The 14,583-nt window shown below is 45.9% G+C and overlaps 1 protein-coding gene across 1 annotated transcript in view; it reads left to right on the top strand.

Moving 5' to 3' along the window:
• Positions 1-14,116, top strand: part of lipf (lipase, gastric) — a 31,901-nt gene extending 17,785 nt beyond the window's left edge. The window contains exons 4-10 of the mRNA XM_055647264.1: positions 3,464-3,662; positions 4,406-4,515; positions 5,505-5,641; positions 9,108-9,254; positions 11,459-11,530; positions 12,053-12,124; positions 13,449-14,116. Coding sequence (XP_055503239.1) covers positions 3,464-3,662; positions 4,406-4,515; positions 5,505-5,641; positions 9,108-9,254; positions 11,459-11,530; positions 12,053-12,124; positions 13,449-13,682 — 971 coding nt within the window. The 3' untranslated portion in view covers positions 13,683-14,116. The remainder of the gene's footprint in view (positions 1-3,463; positions 3,663-4,405; positions 4,516-5,504; positions 5,642-9,107; positions 9,255-11,458; positions 11,531-12,052; positions 12,125-13,448) is intronic.
• The last annotated feature ends 467 nt before the right edge of the window (positions 14,117-14,583 follow it).

The following is a 14,583-nucleotide window of genomic DNA, read 5'->3' on the forward strand; positions in this document are numbered from 1 at the left end:
AGAACTTGTGCCTTGAAGTTTAGCTGCAGTTTCAGTCATCTGTGAAAGACTTGTTCCGTTTTCAGATTCAGTGGCGCCAGGAGTCTATATGTAGTATGGACCAAGGCCACGGAATGGAAGACCAGTGATCACCCCGTACACTAGCACGATCCTACACACTAAAGACAATTTATAATTTTTACCAAGGCCAAATTAACCAACAAACCTGTACTCTTTCGAGCGTGGGAGGAAACCGGAGCACTTGGAGAAAACCCACGAGGTCACAGGGAGAACGCACAAACTCCGTACAGACAGCACAGGCTGTAAAATGATGCCAAAATGGTGCCTCCTGCATATAGACGGTTCTGTACATTCTGTACTAACTGGGAGATTGTGCTCATGTACAGAGATGGTCTGTACAGGGATACTGAACTGTATGCAAAAAAAGTATTTCACTGTACCTTGGTACACGTGATAATAAATAAACCATTGGAGGGATGAGGACTATGCGCATTGTTTACTTTAGAGATACTGTGCGGAAACAGGCCTATCCCCTCACCGAGTCCGTGCCGACCAGCGATCCCCGCATGCTAACGTTATCCTACACACACCAGGGACAATTTACATTTACACCAAACCAATTAATTTGTACGTCTTGGTTGTTTGGGAGGAAACGGAGGATCTCGGAGAAAACCCGTCACAGGTCACAGGGAGAACGTACAAACTCAGGCTTGAACGCGGGTCTCTGGCGCTGTACGGCAGCAACTCTATTGCTGCGCCACCGTTCCATGTTCTATACTATCTTGGCAGCTTGGTCTTTGTGATCAATGTAAGCTAAAATAGTAATGGAAGCAAAGAAACCGCAGATGGTTGAAAGCAGAAATAAAACAATATATCAGAAGCACTTAGCAAATCATTGGCAAGGGAAAAGCAGAATGAATATGAATGATACTTTAGTGTCACGTGTGATAAGTCAGAGTGATATTCTTTGTTTTGCATACCCGAGGTATGCAAAGAGTCACCACAAAAAGGGCGTGGACAAAGTTACAAGTATCCTATCTTATCACAAACTATTTTTAACACATTCCATTTATGGTTCCCTTTAGTTCTTCGCAGTCTCCCCCCCCCCCCACGTCAGGTCCTACTTTGTTCTTCCTCTCAGCGGTCCCCCAGCTCCAGGTGTTTACAAATGATCCTTCAGAACTGAGATTTTAACTTTGCTTCTGAACCTGCTAAATGTTTTGCTATTGTTTTTTAAATGTCCATAAAGGAGTATTGGCCAATTCCTTCAATGTTGATCACTTGGCTAATCACATATCCAGATTATGGAGAATTAATATAGCTTAGTTTAATCAAACCGACAGGCGACGCACAGTGGCGCAGCTGGTAGTGCTGCTACCTCACAGCACCAGAGTCCCTGGTTTGATCCTGACCTCGGCTACTGTCCGTGTGGAGTTTGCACCTTCTGCCCATGACCGCCTGGGTTTCCTCCGGGTGCTCCAGTTGCCTCCCACACCCCAAAAACGTGCAGATTAATTGGCCTCTGTAAATTGCCCCTAGTCTGTAGAGATTGAGTGCGGCAGTGAGATAACATAGAACCAGTATGAATGGGTCAGTGTGGACTTGCTGGGCTGAAGGGCCTGTTTCCATGCTGGAATCAAAGAATAACAGAGTTTTTTGTCATTATAGGATTACTCAAAAAAATATAGCATGAGCTTCAATGTTTTTGTCTTCTGTGGTAAAATGAGCGGTAAAGTGCAAGGCATGCTTTACTACTTTTGTCATAGAATGGCAATCCATGTTCTCTGAAAAGATTTCCACTGGAGATTTATCACCTGCGTTTTAGGTCATTTGAACAGCAAGCATGATAATGCAAGCAGCCAAAACATTTCTATTGTGGCTGATCAACAGTTTATTCTAGATAACGCTGAGGGCCTGTTTAATTTCCAATTCCTTGTCACTGTCCGAATACCGAAGGTGGTTTCAACCTAATTATTCTATGGTTTTCTTCCATAAGTATTCTGCCCTCACACATTAAACAAGACCACTTTAGTTTTAAAGATTCAGCGTGATAAAAGGCCTTTTGGACCACTGAGTCCATGCCAACCAGCAACCACCTTTCCACTAGTTTAAACCTGCACACTGGGGCTAATTTATTTAAGCCAATTAACCTTCAAATCTTCACGTAGTTGAAGTGTGGGAGTAAACTGAAGCACCCCGAGCAAACCCACGTGGTCACAGGGAGAACGTACAAACTCCGTACAGACAGGACCAGTAGTCAGTATCGAACCCAGGTCTCTGGCACCGTAAGGCAGCAACTCTACCAATGCGCCACTGTGCCGCCTTCTATGTATAACTTTGTTGGCATGATTGGCCCACAATGTCCGTGCCGACCATTGTGCCAATTTAAAATAATTCCATCCACCTGTGCGTGGTCAATATCTCTCCATTCACTGCCTGTCCAAGCCAATGTGTAAAGGCCTATCCTGTCTGCTTCCCCTGGCAGCGTATTCCAGGCACCTGCCACACCCTGTGTAGGAAAAACCTTGCCAGGTAAATCTGGTAAGTCAGAAGAAGGGTCACGACCCAAAACGTCATCCATTCCTTCTCTCCAGAGATGCTGCCAGTCCCGCTGAGTTACTCCAGCATTTTGTGTCTATATCTTTATTGCTTCCAGCAGCTTACACCCCAGCAGTATGAATATTGACTTCTCTTCCCTCTCTCTTCACTGCTGTTCCTCCAGTTTGCACTGGGCTCACCGGGCCCCGGCTCCGACTGCACTCCTGGCTCCAGGACCCAGCACAGGACTCACTCAGCTGCTCCCGTCCCCAGCACCTGTCGCGCTCACAGCCCCTGCCCATGGAACACAGCCCACACTCAGTTCCTTCAGCTTTAGTCACGGCGGTTTGTGGACGGGCGGCGGCTTCTGGACTTGCTCATGGACTCAGCCCCGCCTCCAGGGATTTATTGTCCAACGGGTGCTGGAAGGGGCGTTACCTTCATGGTGACTGACAGGCGAGAAGGCCAATCTGCTGATCTTACGATATTTTAAACCTTCATAACTTTCCTAATCTTCCACTGATCGGAACAAAACTTGGTGCTCTTGGAGCAGAGGATAACGGCGAGTTAGGTGGCAAGTAATCCTAGCGATATAGGGTACCGTTTTTGAGCAAATTTAAAAACTACGCAGGCCAGAAGTGGTCAAGATGAGAGTTTTAGAAATAGTATAGATATGGATGGATGGATAGATAGATAGATAGATAGATAGATAGATAGATAGATAGATAGATAACAGTTTCAGGGGCTAACTTACTGCATGAAAAAGACCATTTGGCTCAACTTGCCCAAGTCGACTGAGATGCCCCATCTACACTAGTTCCACCTGCCTGGCATTTGGCCCATATCCCTCAAAACCATTCCTATCCATGTCCCTGTCTAAATGTTCAAAGTACTTGTTCATTGAACTTTTTCTTTCTTTGTTTAGGGCCTCGGTCGGTAGTATTTCTTCAGCACGGTTTACTGGCGGCTGGGAGCAACTGGGTCACAAATCAGCCCAACAACAGCCTGGGGTTTATCCTCGCAGATGCTGGCTACGATGTTTGGATCGGAAACAGTCGTGGAAATACTTGGTCCAGAAAACACAAACGCATTCCAGTTTATAAGGATGCATTCTGGAGGTTCAGGTAACTAATATTTTATTTTATTTTTACTGCAATAACCTTTTATACGTTTTAACCAATGTACAGCTTGGTGGATAACTGGCCTACATATTTGAATAGGTTTTCCACTTGGAAACAGGAAATTAAAACGGGGGCAAGTCTATGGTTTAACATTTGGTTTAACATCTCATCTGTATGACTTTTCCATGTTGTATTGACAGTCAGCCTAATTAGATCGTCCAACACTATAGTGAGGTGAGATTGTGCGATCTTCTAAGTCTGCACTCTACTGGAGTTGTGTGAGCGGGGTGTATGTGTTTATATGTGTTTGTTTTTATACATTTTAATTGATTTAACAGGTAGAAGGAAATTTTATTTAGAGAACAAAATAGTTGTTTGTGAGTGAGTGAATGTGTGAATGAGTGTGTGTGTGAGAGAGTGTGTGAGTGTGTGTGAGAGTGAGTGTGTGTGAGAGTGAGTGTGTGTGAGAGTGAGAGTGTGTGTGAGAGTGAGTGTGTGTAAGTGTGTGAGAGTGACTGGGAACGGGCGGGCGCAAGCGGGCGTGCATGAGTGTACACTTGTGTTCACAATACGTAATATTGAGATAGCTCTTAAAGATAGCAAACTCAAGGGATATGGGGAGACGGCAGGAACGGGGTACTGATTGTGAATGATCACAGTGAATGTTGGTGCTGGTTTGAAGGGCTGAATGGCCTACTCCTGCACCTGTTGTCTCTTGAGTTGTGATTTTTTTTGTTTGTGTTCAGCTTTGATGAAATGGCCACCAAGGATTTGCCAGCAGTAATAGACTTCATCCTCAAAAAGACAGATCAAGATCAACTGTACTATGTTGGTCATTCTCAGGGGACAACGATTGGTAAGTCAGAAGCCTGCATTAGTCAATATATTTTGTCTTGTTTTTTAATTGTTATTATGAGCTAAACACTAAAAGTGTGTCGAATCAGTCATGTTTAAAGGAGTCACCCTGCCATTTATAATGAGGCTACATTGCCATAATTTATCAACCACTGGAAAACCTGGGCAGTCATTAGCCTGACTTTGAGTGGAGTTGGATTCTTCAGTCCTGCCTTGAAATTGTCTTCAGCATTGACCGTCTGCTCAGCCCTGATTTGACAATAAAATCTGCAGATGTTGGAAATGTTATCCTTGATTATGCTGCTGGCCTTGCCGAGGCAGCCTGAGGTGTAAATTAAGTAAATGGAAGGGAGGTTGGTTTGTGTGATGCTCAGGGCTGTGCCCATAATTCTCTGCAATTAATTGCGGTTTTGTTTGTAGCCGTTCCAAAACCATGCTGTGAAGCATCCCGATAAAATGCTTTCTACGGCTACGGAGGGGGAGTAGTCTCATTGAAAGCTACCGAATAAAGAAAGGTCGAGATAGATTGGATTCCAGCACTGGGAGAGTCTAGGACAAGAGCGGGCACTGTCTTAGAATAAAAGAACCTTCCTTCAAAATGGAGATGAGGAGGAGTTTCTTTCGAAAGATAGTGGTGAATCTGTAGAATTCATTACATCAGACAGCGTTGGAGGCCAAAATTCATTAGGTATTTTTAATTAATAGATTCTTTATTAGTCAGGGCGTCAAAAGTTACGATGAGAAAGCAGGAAAATGGCGTTGAGAGGGAAAGATGGATCGGCTATGATCGAATGGTGGAGCAGACTCGATGGGCCGAATGGTCTAACTCTGCTCCTATGTCTTGCGGTCTAGGTGCTTTTTACACACTGGAAATGGAATCCCTCCGCTTGGTTTTGTTGTTGCTTAAATCGGCCAAGGTTATAAAAGTTGTACGAGATTTTTAAGGGCGCTGTTCAGTTTTCTCATGGCGTTCTCTTCTCCTTTGTTCAGGTTTCATTGCCTTTTCTAAAATGCCGGAGCTGGCAAAGAAGATTAAAGTCTTTTTTGGACTGGCTCCCGTCACGACGGTTAAATTTGCCACCAGCCCTTTGGTGAAACTCGCACGTCTCCCAGAGTTCGTGATCCACGTACGTTCTTGCTTTTTAATCTTGTTTCAGTGAGTATTTGATCTTGGGCATAAGCAAAGCGTTGTGCCAGCCTTTAGAAATATCGAAACATAGAAAGCAGATGCAGGAGTCAGCCATTCGGCCCTTCGAGACAGCACCGCAATTCAATATGATCATGGCTGATTATCCAAAATCAGTGCCCCGTTCCTGTTTTCTCCCCATATCCCTTGAATGCGTTAGCCCTAAGAGTTATATCTAACTCTTGAAAACATCCAGTGAATTCAACAATTCACAAATTCTGGGTGAAAAGAGTTATTCCTCATCTCAGTCCTAAACCCCTTATTCTTAAACTGACCCCTTGTTCTGGGCTCCCCCAACATCGGGAACATTTTTCCTGCATCTAGCCTATCCAATCCCTTAAGAATGTTATGTGAATTTGATGGGGTTGGGGTTTAAGAGCACCGTGACATTTCTGAGTTAATAATCTTTTCCATTCCACGGGTTCTCTGGAGAAAGGGGAGAGGACACTTCTTGCAGCAACGACACCAGTAAAGACATGAGTACATCAGTCAAAAATCAGCTGTAACGCTGTGATTCACCCTGACCACACCCCTACAATCAGGCTAAACAAGCGAACCAACCCAAAATGCCACCCATCCATGTTCCCCAGGGATGCTGCCTGACCCACAGAGTTACTTCAGCATTTTGTGTCTCTTTGTTTGTCTGAAGTAGAGTCCCGACCGGAAACTTCACATATCCCATTCACTTCACAGATGCTGCCTGACCCGCCAGGTTTAGTTGAGATGAGTTTCAATTGGGATGAGTTGGAATGAGTTTAATTTAGGTATACGGCTGGGAAATGGGTCCTTTGGCCCATCTAGTCCATGCCGACCATCGTTCATAGAATCATAGAAAATAGGTGCAGGAGGAGGCTATTTGGCCCTTCAAGCCAGCACCGCCATTCATTGTGATCATGGCTGATCCTCCTCAATCAATAATCTGTGCCCGCCTTCTCCCCATATCCCTTGATTCCACTAGCCCCTAGAGCTCTATCTAACTCTCTCTTAAATCCATCCAGTGATTTGGCCTCCACCGCCCTCTGTGGCAGGGAATTCCACAACTCATCTGTACACACAGGTTCTTAACTATCCCATTTTCTCGTCTGCTCCCTGCACATTAGGACACTGTGTAAAAAATACCTGCATGTCTTTGGGATGTAGGTCACAGGAAGAATACAGACAACACCAGAGGTCATAATCAAACCCGGGCTTGGGCGCTGTAAGGCAGCAGCTCCACCAACTGCGCCACTGTAGAGCCCAGTTCCTCCAGCACTTTGTGGTTTGCTCAAGATTCCAGCACCTGCAGTTTTTTTTAATTTCTTCATTATTGCCGTTCAGTTGATATAATGCACAAGGTTTAATGGTTGTGTTTAAATTATCCTATAGGCTCCCAGATTCATACAGCACAGAGACAGGCCCTTCGGCCCACTACATCTGCACTCCCCTTCAAGCACCATTCCAACACTCTTGCATCCCCATCAACGCCTTCATCACTGATAATCTTGCACCCATACACACTCGGGACCATTCACAGCAGCCAATTAACCTTCAGCTTTTTCTCCGCCCACCCCAATCAGTCTGAAGAAAGGTCCCGACCCAAAACATCATCTATCTCTGTTCTCCTGAGATGCTGCCTGGCCTGCTGAGTTACTCCAGCACTCTGTATTGTCTTATGTAAACCACCGCCTGCAGTTCCTTGTTTCTAAAAATAATATCTAGTTCTATCCCCTGAACACGCGCTCTAAAGGTGCCCCTAAACTCCAGCTTGCTTTCGGTTTCAATGTGAAAGGTAATCATTCAATGTCCGTCCCTTATCGGGGCAGCACGGTGGCGCAGCGGTAGAGTTGCCACCTCACAGTGCCAGAGACCCACGTTCGATCCTGACTACGGTTGCTGTCTGTACGGAGTTTGTACGCTCTCCCTGTGACTGCGTGAGTTTCCTTCGGATGTTCCAGTTTCCTCCCACACTCCAAAGACGTACAGGTCCCTAAATTGTGCCTCATGTGTAGGATAGAGCGCGTGTACGGGGATCGCTGGCGGGCGCAGACTTGGTGGGCCGAAGGGCTTGTTTCCACGCTGTATCACTAAACTTGAACATTGGAATATTTCTCTTAAATTTTGGAATCCCATTAAACATTCAGCCGAGAAATCCCACCTGTAACCCTGTTACCACCACTGAACTAATGATGTATTTTGACATATAAATATGTTCAACTCAGAGGTGTAGCATGGAAAAAGTCTCTTTTTTAACATTCTGTATAAAATGTTGGCAGTCTAAAGTCAGAGAAAATTTACGAGGATGTTGACAGGACCCGAAAGCCTGAGCTATAGGGAGAGGTTGAACGGGCTGGGATTCCATTCCTTGGAGCGCAGGAGGATGAGGGGTGATCTTATAGAGGTGTACAAAATCATGAGAGGAATAGATTGTGTAGACGCAGAGTCTTTCGACCAGAGTTGGGGAAACGAGACTCGTTGGCCCGAATGGCCTGTTTCTACTTTAAGGTGAGAGGAGCAAAGGTTAAAGATGCATGGGGCAAATATTGGTCTGGAACATGCTGCCAGTTGTGGGTGGGGTGTAGTGGAGCCAGGTACAATGGGGGCATTTAAGAAGCTTTTAGATAGGCACATGGATATGCAGGGAAATGAGGGAAATGGATCACGTGCAGGCAGAGAAGATTAGTTTATCTTGGCATCATGCTCAGTACAGACATTGTGGGCCAAAGGGCCTGTCCCTGTGCTGCACAGTTTAGTTTAATTTAGAGATACAGCGCGGAAACAGGTCCTTCGGCCCATTGAGTCCACATCAACCAGCGATCCCTGCACAATAACACTAAACACACACAAGGGACAATTTTACACCAAGCCAATGAACATGCAAACTTGAATGACTTTGGAGTGTGGGAGGAAACTGATCTCGGGGAAAACCCACGCAGGTCTTGGGGAGAACGTAGAAATTCCGTACAGACAAGCACCCGTAGTCAGGATTGAACCTGGGGCTCTGGCCCGGAAAGGCAGCAATTGTGCCGCCCTTACTCCTACGCCCGATCATAAGATCATATGCTAGGAATAGAATTGGGCCATTCGGCCCATCAAATCTACTCCACCATTCAATCATGGCTGATCTATCTCTCCCTCCTGACCCCAATCTCCTGCCTTCTTGCCAACACCTCTGACACCCGTACCATCAAGAATCTATCTATCTCTGACTTAAATATATCCACTGATGGCCTCCGCAGCCTTCTGTGGCAAATAATTCCACAGATTCAGCACCCTATGACTAAAGATATTCCTCCTCATCTCCTTCCTAAAAGAACGTCCTTTAATTCTGAGGCTATGACCTCTAGTCCTAGACTGTCCCACTAGTGGAAACATCTGCTCCACATTCTCTCTATCCAAGCCTATGTTCTAATATTTGTTTTGTTTTTCAGGAAATATTCGGAAACCAGGATTTCCTTCCGCAGACCAAGATGATAACGTGGCTTGCTACACGCGTGTGCAGTCGGTTCTTGATCGAGGAGCTGTGCGGCAACATATACTTTTTAATAAGCGGATTTAATACAAAGAATCTTAACATGGTAAGCATGGCAGAAGTCCGCGCACTGGAAGACATGTTGAACGTGCAAAGTCTATCACCATTCGTGCAGAGAGCTCATGACGCTAATGCTGATCCAGCAGATTTTCTACACTTAGAAACATAGAAAATATGTGCAGGAGTAGGCCATTCAGCCCTTCGAGACAGCACCGCCATTCAATATGATCACGGCCGATCAGAAAAATTCAGTTCCCTGTTCCTGCTTTATCCCCATATCCCTTGATTCCGTTAGCCCTAAGAGCTAAATCTAACTCGCTCTCGAAAACATCCATTGAATTGGCCTCCACTGTCTTCTGTGGCAGAGAATTCCACAGATTCACAACTCTCAGGGTGGAAAAGTTTTTCCTCATCTCAGTCCTAAATGGCCTACCTCTTATTCTTACACTGTGACCCCTGGTTCTGGACTCCCCCAATATTGGGAACATTTTTCCTTAATCTAGCCTGTCCAATCCCTTAAAAATGTTATGTTTCTATGAGATATCCTCTCATCCTTCTAAATTCCGGTCAATAGAAGCCCAGTCGACCCATTCTTTCGGATGCTATTTTTATTGATGCCCCAATGCACATTATAAAATCACTGTTGGTTCTTTTAAAGAGAAGGTAGAAACAGGGGTAGCAGTGAGGGGAAAGGGAGTGCAGAAACAGAGGAGAAAGGGAGAGAAGGAACGGGTCTCAGTGAGGAGCAAGAAACGCAGGAACGGGGGACTCGATGAGGGGAAAGAGAGTGAGAAATGGGTCGTTGTGAGGGAAAGAGAGAGAAACAGGGGGTCCGGTGAGGGCAAAGAGAGGGAAAGACGGGGCTGATGAGGGGAAAGAGGGTAGTAGCAGGGGACACAATGAAGGGAAAGAGGGCACGATTAGAGGTCGGGGTGAGGGGAAAGAGAGGGCAGGAATAGTGGCCATTGGTGAGGGGGAAAGGGAGTGGGGAAAAAGGGCCACTGTGAGGAGCAAGGAAGTGCAGGGTCCTGGGGAGGGGTAGAGAGCGCAGGAACAGGGGACACAGTGAGGGGAAGAGGAGGAACGGGGACCAGTGAGTGGGAAGAGAGAATGGGATGAAGAGTCTGGTGAGCGGTGTGGTAAAGGGATGACCTGGGGGGGGGGGGGGGGGGGGGGGGGGGGGGTGGGGAGGGTGTTTACAGGGTCCATGGGGGGGGGGGGGGGGGGTGGGGGGGGGGGGGGTGGGGGTGGTGGGGGGGGGGGTTGGGGGGGGTCTCCTGCTCGTGGTGGGGAGTGCAGCGACAAGCAATGTTGTCCTAGTGAGGGGGGAAGAGAGAGCACAGGGACAGGGGTCGCAGTGAGGGGGAAGCGAGGGAGAAACAGGGGTCACAGTGAGGGGAAGAGAGAGCAGGGACAGGAGTGCGTGGGAGGCGATAGGCAGCATCAGGTCATCAGGCGCCAAATCACAGGCAGTTTGAAAATATTGGCTCGTGGGTCATTGGAGTTTTACTGTACCTATTTTGCTTTAGACTTTAGAAATACAGTGTGGAAACAAGCCCTTTGGCCCACCGAGTCTGCGCCAACCAGCGATCACCCCGTACAATAACACTATCCTACGCACTGGGGATCTTTTACCATTACAATTAACTGCAAACCTGTACATCTTGGAGTGTGGAAGGAAACCGGAGCACCTGGAGAAAACCCACCGATAATGCACCTCAATAATTATGTTTGATTATGGAGTTGCTAATTTTACTTTGCCTGCAGCCAACATAATCGTAGACCTTTCCCATCCCAGTCGTTCCCCCCCCCCCCCCCCCCCCCCCCCCCCCCCCTCTGTATTGTGAGAGGTCCCCCCCCGGTCGTGAGAGGTCTCCAAAAAGTCGTAGCGTCTTTCTGGTCACCGCTGAATTTTCAACATGTTGAAAATTTCGCCGACCTATGACGGGTGCCGGCAGTCGCCTGTAAAGGTCGGGTAAGTGGGACAGGCCCTTTACGAAGATACTGCTGCTGTGCCTCTGTGCAGTTAATTGGCTTCTGTTAATTGTAAAATTGTCTCCAGTGTGTAAGACAGTGCTAGTGCCTTGGTCGGCGCGGATTCGGAGGGCCGAAGGGCCTGTTTCCACGCTATATCTCTAAAGTCTAATATCACTTCCATAGACTGATATATCTGTTTCCGCCGTGATTGTAATTTAAAGTAAAGCCATCCTATAACTTTAGTGGATTCAATGTAAATGTACTGTTTTCCAGAGCCGAATACCAGTCTATTCAGCCCACTGTCCAGCTGGAACGTCTGTGCAGAATATCGTCCACTGGAGCCAGGTACAAACTCAACGTCCCCTCAACAGCCGCACTTATCATCAGAAGAACAGAAGAGATAGGAGTAGAATTAGGCCACTCAGCCCATTGTCTACTCCACCATTCATTCATGGTTGATCTATCTTTCCCTCCTAGCCCCATTCTCCTGCCTTCTCCCCATAACCTCTGACACCCGGACAAATCAAGAATCTATCTATCTCTGCCTTAAAGATATCCGCTGACTTTGCCTCCACAGCCTACTGTGGCAAAGAATTCCACAGATTCACCACCCTCTGACTAAAGAAATTCCTCCTCATCTCCTTCTTAAAAGAATGTCCTTTAATGTTGAGGCTCTGACCTCTAATTTCCTCCTGATTTTGAAAAATAAAAGTCTTTATCCACTTCATTCTGGACAGTGTTGAGTATTGGTTTGCATGGGATACGCTTCTTGTGCACATGGATATGCAGGCCACTGCGGTTATGCTTGTGCCTTGTATTAGGCAGGTTAGGAGCCATCTTTTGACCTTGCAATGTTTTGTTTTCCAGAATGCGAAATCTGGACATTTTCAGGCGTTTGATTGGGGTACCGAAAATAAAAACATGGATCACTATAATCAGGTACTGCACTGGAAAACGTCCCATGGAGGGGATTAACGTGTTGCCTTTATGTATTTTGCCATTCTGTATCCTGCAAGCTGGTTCTGGTTATTTATACAGTCGCTAGGCATCTGCAGCTCATTTTTTCTACAAAATACACCAGCATCATCTGCAGTTCCTTGTGTCTTCCAGTCATTTTGATAGGTGAAGTGAGTGGGTAAAAGATTAACAAATTAAGTATAAACACAAGGATCTCCCTGGGGGAAGAATAGAAGGACAGAACTGTTTAAATGGAGAGCAATTATTGCAGGCGTCACGGTGGCACAGCGGTAGAGTTGCTATCTTGCACGAGATAAGCTTTTTGGGCATACGGATACTCAGGCAACAGAGACCTGGCTTCAATCCTGTCTATGGGTGCTGTCTGGACGGAGTGTGGGTTTTCTCTGGGTGCTCCGGTTTCCTCCCTCACTCAAAGACCTACGGGTTTGAAGGTTCATTGTTCCTAGTGTGCAGGATACAGGGGTGATCGCTGGTCAGCGCGGACTTAGAGGGCTGAAGGGCCTGTTTCCACGCTGCATCTCTAAAGTCTAAATTATAACTGTGACTATGCCACTTGCAACATTATGCTCTGTAATTACCAACTGTCTCAAGATTTCCATGTGTCTGATTTAACATGGAAATCCCAGGATATAAATCACAAATCCCCTGAATGCTCCAGTTTCCTCCCACATCTTAAATGTATGCGAGTTTGTAGGTTAATTGGCCTCTGGTATTTTGCCCCTAGGGGGCATCTTGGTTGGCATGAGCAAGTTTTAGTTTATTGTCACGTGTACAGAGGTACGGTTAAAATCTTTTGTAGCGCGCTAACCAGTCAGCAGAAAGACAATCAATGCAATCGATTCATTTACAGTGTATAGATACATGATAAGGGAATGACGTTTAGTGCAAGGTAAAGCCAGCAAAGCCCCCTCAAGAATAGTCCGAGGGTCACCAAAGAGATAGATAGTAGTTCAGCACTGCTCTCTGGTTGTGGGAGGATGATTCAGTTGCCTGATAACAGCTGGGAAGAAACTGTCCCAAAAGGCTGTGGAGGCCGTCAATGGATATTTTTAAAGCAGAGATAGATGGATTCTTGATTAGTATGGGTATCAGAGGTTATGGGGAAATGTAGGAGAATGGCGTTAGGAGGGAGAGATAGATCAGCCATGATTGAATGGCAGAGTAGACTTGATGGGCCGAATGGCCTAATTCTGCTGCTATTACTAATGACCTTATGACCGTAATTTGGTTGTTTCCCTGTTGTGTGACTTGATGACTAATCCTCCTTCTCGCTTCCCTTGAGCAGACAGTACCGCCCGTGTACAACATAAAATACATGAATGTCCCCACTGCCATCTGGACGGGAGGCCGCGACTGGCTAGCTGATCCCAAGGACGTGAACATGTTACTGGGCCAAGTGCCCAACCTTATTTACCACAAGCAACTCTCAGACTGGGAGCATCTGGATTTCATCTGGGGCATGGATGCCCCAAAGCGCCTGTACGTGGAAATGATTGATCTGATGAGAAAGTACGAGTGAGCTCGAAACCACTTTGAAATGACTGGAGTCAAAATGTACTCCATTTTGTGTTTTGTATATTTTCCCTTTCCAGCTTCATTACTAGGACCATTGACGGTCCAAGATAATTTTTAAAAAGAGACTATATACCAGTTTTGTAATTAAAGCTTTGGTAAGTTGATGCCCCTGCCTGAGCCCTGTGTTTAAGTAAGATAGCAATGTGTGTCTTTGTACCAAACACCCTCACTCTGATAACCTGCTAAAGGTTGTGGGGGAAATTTTAGACTGTTGCTTGATTCATCATGGTTATTTTGGAGTGATCCCAGTAAAAATATCTCTCAATCACCAGCTTCATTAATGTCAAGACGGGGGTTAAAAAAAAAATCTATTTTTTTAATTGATTGTGTCAAAAATTGCAATGCATCAATAGAATCGAGCTAAATCTATTGACTGAAGATTGACCCAAAATGCTGGATTGACTCAGCGGGACAGGCAGCATCTCTGGAGAAAAGGAATAGGTCACGTTTCGAGTCGAGACTCTTCTTCAGACCTCTGGAGAAAATAAATAAGTGATGTATCGGGTCGAGACCTTTCTTCAGACCCTCCTTGACCCGGTACGTCACCCAGCGTTTTGTGTCTTATCTTCAGTGTAAATCAACAGCTGTAGTTCCTTCCGACTTAATCTATTGATTGTATTAAATATATCCCTTTTTAAAATGTACAGTAGTTTTCTACTCGTGTTTCCCTGGCACGGAGCAAGTACATCTGTGAATCCAGGCAGACCTCACAATAGTGCTACTGCCATGGGATATTATTCTTCCAGACAATGCATTGGTGATTATATGTAGAAAACAAGACACTGTGAACTGTGACACTGAGGGCTTAATTTCAGATGTAATCATTGTACTGGATTTCTCTTTCA

Source organism: Leucoraja erinacea, chromosome 15, assembly GCF_028641065.1.
Source record: "Leucoraja erinacea ecotype New England chromosome 15, Leri_hhj_1, whole genome shotgun sequence".
NCBI lineage: Eukaryota > Metazoa > Chordata > Chondrichthyes > Rajiformes > Rajidae > Leucoraja > Leucoraja erinaceus.